The sequence below is a fragment of the Brassica napus genome, chromosome C4 (genome assembly GCF_020379485.1).
Source record: "Brassica napus cultivar Da-Ae chromosome C4, Da-Ae, whole genome shotgun sequence".
NCBI classification, from domain to species: domain Eukaryota; kingdom Viridiplantae; phylum Streptophyta; class Magnoliopsida; order Brassicales; family Brassicaceae; genus Brassica; species Brassica napus.
The window spans coordinates 34,485,184-34,494,842 of record NC_063447.1 but is presented as its reverse complement, the minus strand read 5'-3'; the positions used below and the strand labels follow the sequence as shown (position 1 = coordinate 34,494,842).

General features: G+C 35.4%; 1 protein-coding gene across 1 annotated transcript; it reads right to left on the bottom strand.

Moving 5' to 3' along the window:
- Positions 1 to 1,755: 1,755 nt before the first annotated feature.
- On the bottom strand, positions 1,756 to 5,274 carry LOC106400931 (eukaryotic translation initiation factor 3 subunit C). The gene is made up of 4 exons (XM_013841335.3): positions 5,134 to 5,274; positions 4,916 to 4,965; positions 3,112 to 4,839; positions 1,756 to 2,862 (listed from the first exon to the last, which is right to left on the bottom strand). The coding sequence occupies exons 2-4, from the start codon at positions 4,937 to 4,939 to the stop codon at positions 1,939 to 1,941; spliced, it is 2,676 nt and encodes an 891-aa protein (XP_013696789.1). The 5' UTR covers positions 4,940 to 4,965; positions 5,134 to 5,274; the 3' UTR covers positions 1,756 to 1,938.
- Positions 5,275 to 9,659: the final 4,385 nt, after the last annotated feature.

Genomic DNA, 9,659 nt, shown 5'->3' with positions numbered 1-9,659 from the left:
AGGATTTATAATGTTCTTATGATGCATACAAGACAATAAGATATGCAAATTGGTCACACGACCAAACGGATATGATGCATTCAGTTCATACGATTATGCATGCATGATATGCTAACAAGCCGCACGGCCAAACAATCCGAACATGCATGATGCAAGACAAGCCGCACGACCAAGGGTATGAACAATCTTATCAAACGGTTTCTATATGTTCATAATGCAATCGTTTATACATCTTAGCAAAACGGTTTCTAAGTGATCATGAAACATGAAACCTCAATCAAACAATCAAGAAATGCATCAAAGAGTTAATTACTATCAACCTAACGGATCATATTCAAGATTAGTCAGTCAATGCAATTAGGGTTTCAATATGAACAAGGCCGGTTAGGTTAAGTCTTTAAACAAGATGAGAACTAGGCGATTTTAATTCCAATTCAATCAACCAAATTCAAGTATGAGATTAAGCAATCCTAGCAATCGGTTCTATGTGATCAAATTCAGATTCAAAACATTCAATCACATAAACAATCAAATCAAATTTCGATTTCAAATTAGGGTTTGCATGGTATGCATGCGGCTAGGCTTTAGGAAATTAGGGTTTCAAATTTAATCAAGCAATAAGATTCAATTTAGGTTATTAGAGATTGAATCTATTGCCTTAGGGTTTGGTTCTTAGGTTTTAGTTTTACCTTAACCTCAAGACGGGTTGAATGGACCACCGAATAGAGAAGAACGCGAGCTGATCATTACTGTCGGGTCGCGAACAGGTTGATGTCTGTCGCGAACGGATTGAAGCTGAGACGGGTCGCGAACGGGAGCAAGCAGCTTTCGGGTCGCGAGCGTGCTGGCTATCGAGCTGGCTATCGAGCTGCGAACGGTATCGGGTCGTGTCGAGCAGACTGAGATCGTATCTCGCGAACAGGCTGAAATCGCGAGCTGAGGAACGGACTGAGGTCGCGTGCTGAGATCGGGAACGCCTTGGATATGAGGTGAAAGGTTCTCGATCGGATTAGGGTTCTTCGTCGGGTTTAGGGTTTATCGCCGGCTAGGGTTTAGAGTTTGAGTCTCAGGACTTTAGCTTAGGGTTCTTAGAGTAATCGTGCTGATGACGTGTTGTGAAACAATAGAATAGAATCTGTGTATTCTTGTTTATGTATTATCATAAACATAAAGTGTGCCTTTTATATATAAGGAATTACATGAGAGAAAAGGAAAACTAAAAATATGGAAAGTCTATAAAATGAAAATAGTACAAATCATAAATCAATAAGGAAAATGGAAACTAGGGTTTCCTCTCTCTAGCCACCGGCTCTCTCTCTCTCTAGGGCACGGCTGTCTCTCTCTCTAAAGTATGGGCCGGTTATGGATATTCACAATAATGATTTATAACAATTTACAACTTTTAAGAGCTTATTTATCAAAAAAAAAAAAAAAAAAAACTTTTAAGAGCTTGTTTCAGAGATCTTAACAAACACCGCTATACGCAGAAACGAAGTGAGTTCGAGTGGTTTTGAACAAGGAGAAGTTAAAAGAGTTGTCGAGGTCGCACTTCTCCGCACATCAAGTAACCAGTCTGACCGTCCCTGCATGCAAGATGCACTCAGGTTCTTATCTAAAGAACATAATAGTAGGTTGAAATAGAACAATGTTGAAATGCACGTAGGTGTGTGATATCTTATATGTTAGGGGGTCAATATCATGTTGTTCTTGTGCTTCATGTATTGTTGCTACTTGCTAGAATGAACAAAAGAGATATAGTGTCTTTGAAAAAAAGTTCTCTTCATTTGCAGACTTCAAGTAATTCTAAGTTCTGAAGCAACTTGCTGAAACAAAAAGAAAAGATTCAAAAGTTTCAATCGATGAACAAGAAAATGCAATGAAAGGTCTTAAACGAGCTAAAGGTCAAAACACTGCCTGCAGATATCTCCTCAACGTCTTTTAAGGGCGACCACCTCTGTTAAGATTCACCATACGACTTGAGCCATCCATTTGCATACCACCTCTGTTTCCTGAGCCAGCTCTTCCTGCATATGCTCCTCCTCGGTTCTGGCCCGACCAGTCTCTAGGCTGTCCTGGCCTTCCTCCATATCCAGATCTGTTGTTACCTTGTCTTCCTCCATATCCAGAATTCATGTTGTCCTGCCATTTCCCACCACCTGATGCTGCGCCTGCATAGTCCTGATTGTTGTCCCTTCTCCTTGAACTCAGATCAAGACCACCTCCACCGGTTCTAGCTTCCATTGCCCTTTCGTTACTTTCTGCCAAAACCGAGAGTTTCTCGGTTAACTGAAAAGCCAATGACTGTAATCTGCTGTGTTGCACTTCATGGAAGACGATGCATTGTGTGGGCTGGTCCCAGCTTGCATGAAGCTCTTCGTTGATCATCATTTTGCTCACAATGCTGTGAACCAGAGCTTTGGAGAGATCAAACATCTTAGCCAGCTGGTCAAGGCTAAGTGACTCATAGGAGCTCGAGTATGTGAACAGGTAAGTCCTTAGAGCCTCTTCTTTGATCCTAGCTTTCACCATTTCGAGGATGCTGTCCCGGTTCTTCAGCAGTCTCCAGACATCAAGGGAGTTCAAAACTTCAAACGCCGTCTGGAAATCTCCTTTGGTCAAGGCTCTGGTGGCCGCCATGACGTGATCACGCACATTCTCTGGTGGTGCATTGAACGCTTGCCTCTCACTGATCTCGAGCAGGCGACGGAAGTTCTTGCTAATCACTCTGCGTCTGGCTTCAAGCGAGTTTGCTGCCATGTTTGGGACTTCAAGTAGCATGGCACCAATGAGATGAACAGCCTCAAGGAGCTCGAGGTTTAAGTGCATGTGGTATGGCATTTGTCTTCTCCTCTCCATCCTTTCCTGTTAAAATCAAAAGTTTTTTATATCACATAAACATACTGAATGAAACAACATGACCATAAGCACCAATGTTGAAATAGAACCCCCAAATGCAGCGTAAATATAATATATACTAGAAACAATTCATTTTCATACTCAATCTGATTAGACAGACATACAGTGTTTATAGTTGGGTTTTAGTCAGAACTATATGATGAAACAATTCATTTTCATATTCTATTGTATAAGATCTACAAAAGAAGTAATTACCTGTTCGGGTGTCTTCTCATGATACCGACTTTGCGAGACACCTTGGGCAAGTAACTCCCTCACTCTTTGACCAGAGTACAGCTCAGAGAGGCAGCTATGGGATTCAGAGATCATTCCAACCCTGAAGGCACAAAGACCAAGCTGCGCCATGGTCCTGTTAAAGAGAATCTGTGTTGAGATGTCCATGTGCTGAATGTTGTCTTGGAGATGACTCATTAGCAACAAGTCTCTAGCAGTCCCAAAGTTGTCCATCAAAGCATGGTGGTAGATATCACACAGCATTGCACGGGCCTTGGTCCGCTCATCTCCGTTTCTGTAGATAAGGGACACAAGAAGATCCATCATTGCTCGGCCGCTCTCTGGGAAGGTAGGCTTACGGGGAACAACCTCTGGAACAACAATGAATGAAGAAGGAGGTCCATTTTCCTCTTCGTCCTCCTCATTTTCATCATCTTCTTCAGCCAACTCAGCCAATTTCCTCATAGCTTCATAAACTTCCTGGGGCTTGTAATATATTGACTCAACACGTCTCAAGGCCACCTTTGCAGCAGCTTTAAAATCACCCATCCGCTCAAAGTAGTCCTGGATGTTCTGAGCAAGGGCCAAGAACATGGGCTCATCCCTCAGCCTCTCAACGTACTCACGGGTGTGAGGATCAATGGACTGCAAACTCTTAAAAAACTCAGTGTCAATCCTCTCAATGAACGCAACCAAGTTTCCCCAGACCCGAATCTTTCCATCATAGTCTGCTGGCTTTGAAGATTCATTCTCATCAGGCTCAATCGTGTCGTCCACAACAATGTTATTGTACTTGACAAGAATGTCAAGTATGGTGAGCATGTTGAGCACGCATTTCTTCCAGACTTTGATGGGCATGTGTCCGCTGAGACCCGGATTCACATCAAACTGTGCTGAGATAACGCTGAAAAGGATTTCGAGCTTCTGCGCAGGAGTCTTGGCAATCTTTGTCAAGTGTGTAAGCTGATCAACAAGCTCGAATCGAGCAGTCCCCTTCTTCCCACGAGAAGCAACAATCTCTTTGAACTTCTGGTTGACCCACTCCCAAGTGATCTCTTTAGGATCTTTGCTAAGCAGCTTCTCCATTTCCCCTTCTCCCTTGTTCTTCATCGTCTCCCAGCGATTATCATCAACAGGTTCGTCCACTGGCTCTACAGTCACATCCTCTATGGAAACATCATCCTCAAACTCAGAATCCTCTTCGTCATCATCTTCTCCTTCGTTGTCATCCTCAACTTCTGGAGCCTCCCTGTACTTAACGATATCCTCTTCATACAGCTTATTATTCTTCTTCAGCTTCTGCCTCATAGCGTTCAACGCCTTGGAATTGCTAGGACTCATCTTCTTCTTCGCTTCCTTATTAGCCAAAGCCTCATTCAAGAAATCCTCCAGCAACACAAGCGTCTTGATATACAAGATCGGAGCTTTCACAGCCTCAGTGATCCTCATAACTTTCTCAAGCTGTTTGTTGACTTTATCAAAATTCTCCTGGAGGCTGACCCAATCATTGATCTTCATAGCGTTCTTCATCTGCTCAACGGTGTGCGTCATCTCCTCGAAACGCTTATCCTTCGCCGGCTTGACGACACGCTTGGTATCCGTGTCGTCGTCATCGTCGCTGCCACCGTCGAGGTAACGGCTATCGATGTTGTTCTGAACCTCCGTGATCTCTTCCTCGTAATCACTCTCATCTTCGCTATCAGTAGCACCCTGTGGACGAAAATAGCAAGAAAAATCAATCAAGAAACTGAAGCAAACAGGTAAAGTGTTGATTGATAAAGGATACCTGAGCGAAAAAACGTGACGTCATCCTTCTTCTTTAGCAGCAACAACAACCTGATACAACATATAGCCAGAGGAACGATACAGCTAAGATTACATATAAGTGCAAAGGTACGAAGACGACTCTCGATCTAATCCACAAACGTATCATTTCACCTAAGTTCGGACGAGTCACAGACACCGATTCGAATTATGCGAGATGAAGAAGAGAGAGATTATTACCTCAAAGGGAGACGCAATGCAAAACGGAGATGTGAAGAAGATGGGAAGGTGTCGCCGTCGAAAGTATTCGATTATAGAGGATGGGAGTGTCAATTAGAATTAGGGTTTATTTATTAAAGTCTAAACCGATTGGTTTTCTAGTTACGAACCAAAACCGACGTAGCTATTTGAATGGTGCTGAACCGAACGGTTTGCGGATTGCTTGGTGCGCGGGTTTCGTAACAAGTAATGGTTTCATTTAGGGTGGGTGTAACTATGGTAACGATAAGAACGGATAGAAAAAAAAAATGAGTAGGAATAAAATTTTAGAAACCACGAGGAACGATGGTTTTTTATCAAAATTAATGAGGAATTGATTTGTTCTATAATTCTCTACAAATAAAGAAATGAAGAGGAATAAAAAGAAAAACATATTCCTCATGAATGGTAAAAAGTTTAAGGAATCTTAAGGAACATAGTGTTCTTCTTTATTCCCTTAGTCACCAGTCACACCCTTAATAATTCAAGATTTTAATAGGGCAAATCTCTAAAATAGCACATTTTTAAGTTTATGTCACAAAAATAGCTCTCAAAAACTAAAATGACCAATATAGCATTTTATCTTTTGAAAAATTTAATTTTTTTTAATTTTTCAAAATTTGAAATCTTATCCCAAAACTCCACTCTCCAACTCTAAACCCTAAAACCTAAACCCTAAACCCTAAACCCTAAATCCTAAAACCTAAACCCTAAACCCTAAACCCCACCCCTTAACTCTAAACCCTAAACCCTAAACCCCACCCCTAAACTCTAAACTCTAAACCCTAAACCCTAAACCCTAAACCCTAAACCCTAAATCCTAAACCCTAAATCCTAAATCCCACCCCTTAACTCTAAACCCTAATGTCTAATTAATTTACCATTGGGGTATAAGTGCATATTTATCTTTTTTGATAAAACACTAAGTGCTATTTTTGTCATTTTTATTCTAAGATGCTATATTTGTGACAAAAACTTTTTTAGTGTTATCCTAGTCATTTTCTTATTTTAATATCGTTTTGATAAATTTTCATACAAATGGATCTTGAAGATTTAATACCGTTTGAGAAATATCATAGAGAACATATAGTTTAAGTCTTGAGTTTTCGAGGGTCATGACAAAGTGGTGAAAACATCTACTAGGTACAAGGTTTTTCTCTTAACTCTATTACTTGGAGATAGGTAGATCCACAGAGTTGTCGAATTTACTATGACCAACCTGTACTAATCCACAAACATATAATTTCACCTAAGTTCAGATTTGAACGACTCATACACCAACTCAAAGATTCATACCACCAAAGAATTGATATGAATCCTAACTCAAACCAACATTTGTTATGCAATATGAAGAAGAAGAGAGAGGTTACATCAAAGGAGATGATGGAGATGAACGGAGATGTGAAGCAGATAGTCTCCCCGTCGGAAGTTTTCGATTCGAATATGAGATATCAATTGAGGTTTAGGTTTATATATTTAGTCAAGAAACGATCGGTTTTCTAGTTATGAACTAAACTGACGTAGCTATTAGATGGTTCTGAACCAGTCGGTTTGCTACTTGTACGCAGGTTTAGTAACGGCAACAATAAGGATTTATACTATTTGACATTTGCTAGAGAGAAAGACGTGAAATTATAAAATGCAATAGTCTCTCTTTTAAAAAAAAATCATAAAACAACTACAATATGGTTCATATTATTTGACATTTGATGCATCAACTTCCATTAGAAAATTTTATGTACTCTAACTCGTTAAAAAAATAAATTTTGAGTATCTGATTTATCAGTTTATTTTTGACCAATATCACATAAATCACAAACCTAAATTCTCATTTAAAATTATACTAGATCATGACCCGCACGATATCGCATATTTTATTTTAAATTGATTCGATTTTTTAATAAATCATTTGAAAGTTTTAGTCAGTTATTTAATTTATCAAATAATTTAAAAGGAAATTGTTAAAAAGTTATTAAAAAGATGAGACCTAATGTTTTATATTGTTTTGATACAAGATTAATTATTGTGCTGTTTGGAAACATAGATAGTTTCCATACTTACTTTATAATAGAGAGTGTATCTAATTTAAAATCCTACAAAAAAAAGTTGGGTCCAAGGAAATGTTTTTGTATTAATAAGAGTGATGACACATATTGCTTGGTTTAATAAATATTCAAGCTAATTTTTTATCTTTAAATATTTATGGGGTAAATTAATATAGCACTATAAATCATAATTGAGCTTCAAATTTTAAAAGATCCAAACAAATATTTTTGGAACACTAATCGTTAAAAATTTTAAAAAAAATTTGAAAAAAACATATCTCTTTCGTATATATGGTTATATTTTCGTAAATGAAATGCAATCATAAAATCACACAAAATAACATTAATTTGTTTGGCAAGTTAACTCTCATATTTAGTTTGTCCTTTAGTTAAATTCAAACAACATAAGCACTAAAACATGGCATAAGGCATTCTAAGTATTACAAGAATATAACACAAAATGTAAATCGGTTGAATTAATAAACATTACACATAGAAGATAAACAACATAAAATAAAAACTAATCTATAAAATTGATCTTTTGAATTTTTAGATATTTTAGCAATTATATAAGCTTGTAGAGTGAAGCAATTACATATCTTCTAAATGGTAAAAAAAAAATAGATATATTAACTTGTAAATTAAGACATGCAATTTAAATGGTAAGAAAAGAATGACTAATTTATAAAGCAATATACTTGTAAGAATAAGAAAAGCTTACCTCTAAAAAGCAATAATCTTGAAATATACTTTTACACGTTTGTATAACTTAGATTTTAAACTATGTAAACATTTGTTTAAGACTACATTGATTATTAGGATGAAAATATTTACTACAGTTACCAAAAATCGATTGAATAAATGTTTTGGGGTTAGAAAAGAAAGATGTATGAAAACTTTATTTTAAATTCTTAGCATATAGAGAATTGCATGATGTTTTTAATTAAGTTCATATATGACACAAAATTTATCTATATTTGTTATGATATTACATTTCACGGCTAATTATTCATCTAAAGAATGCATATTTTATATATTGTGATGTGGTGTATGAGATATTGAACTACAATGTTGTTTATAAGTTGTGTAATATAGACTATGAAATATCTCAAATCATGTTCATTAGGATGAAAATATACATTAGTGACTTATAAACTATTGATGTGAATAAACATGCTAATATTTTTAATTTGAAGACATTAGTTATATGCTGATGTTGGATTTATTAATGTAAAAGTGATTTAATACATAAAAATGTGGATGAAAAACGGATGCACACAAAATATTCACTAATTTTTCAAACTAAAATACATAAGACTTATCCCAAATAATAGACTTATCCATTATACTATTTTATATTTTCATAAATAATTTTTCAGAATACTAGTTTGATAACATATGTGTTGGAAATGGTATATAATATTTAAATGTATTACATAAGTTACATATGTTTCATTTAGAATTGACAAATTGTATTTTTATAATTAGTTATTGTTTGTTGAATAAATAATGATTTCAATAATATGAGGTTTATGCAATATATGTCATTAAAACTAATTTTTATATTACAAAATAAAGTTTTGCAAAGTAAATATTGATTTAGTTAATATGATGTTTATACAAAAAAAATTTTTGAAAGCATATTTGACACATCAATTTTTGTTATAAACTTTTGTGTTTTTTCAATCCAAAACTATTTGAATCATATGATCTTCCAGATTGACTTTGACATAATTTACAATAATCGCAACCCAAAATCTCTATTTAGTATTCAATAACTAGTATTATTTATCTCTAGAATTTTCATAGGTTAATTGATACTTTAATGAATCAAAACTGAATTAAAATTTTTTAAAATAATTTTAACACAAAAAGTAGTGAGATCCTAAGAGATTATGAATATATACAATTTTACCTAGGTGTTTGACGGAAGCTTTGAATGTCATTTATTAACTGTCTATGTAAGTAGATACCACTAAAATTTGCAATATTCAATCTTGATTCATAATTTAGTTTTGCAATTTGCTTTCTACATAAAGATGAATATGATTCGTTGATACTTTGATAGAAATATGATTGCTAAAACTGATAAACATTTATATGGTTTCAAATAATCAAAATTTTAGTGTAAAAAAGATATCAAAATTATTTTTTATGATGGGCATGTCATTATACTTTGATAACCAATTGTTTAATGTAATCATTATATTGGTGATGAGTTGCGTGAGATATTAAACTGAGATTTTATAAGTTGTGAATTATGGATGATGAAATATCTCAAACAACATGTTAGAAAGAAATATAAATAAATGACTTCCAAATTATTGATATCAATAAGAATACTTATATTTTTTAAATATAAAATCATTATGTGTTTATGTTGATGTTGGACATAATTATGTTGTGTTTATTAATCCAAAAATGATTTAACATATCAATGTGGATGATAATTAATCTCCAAAA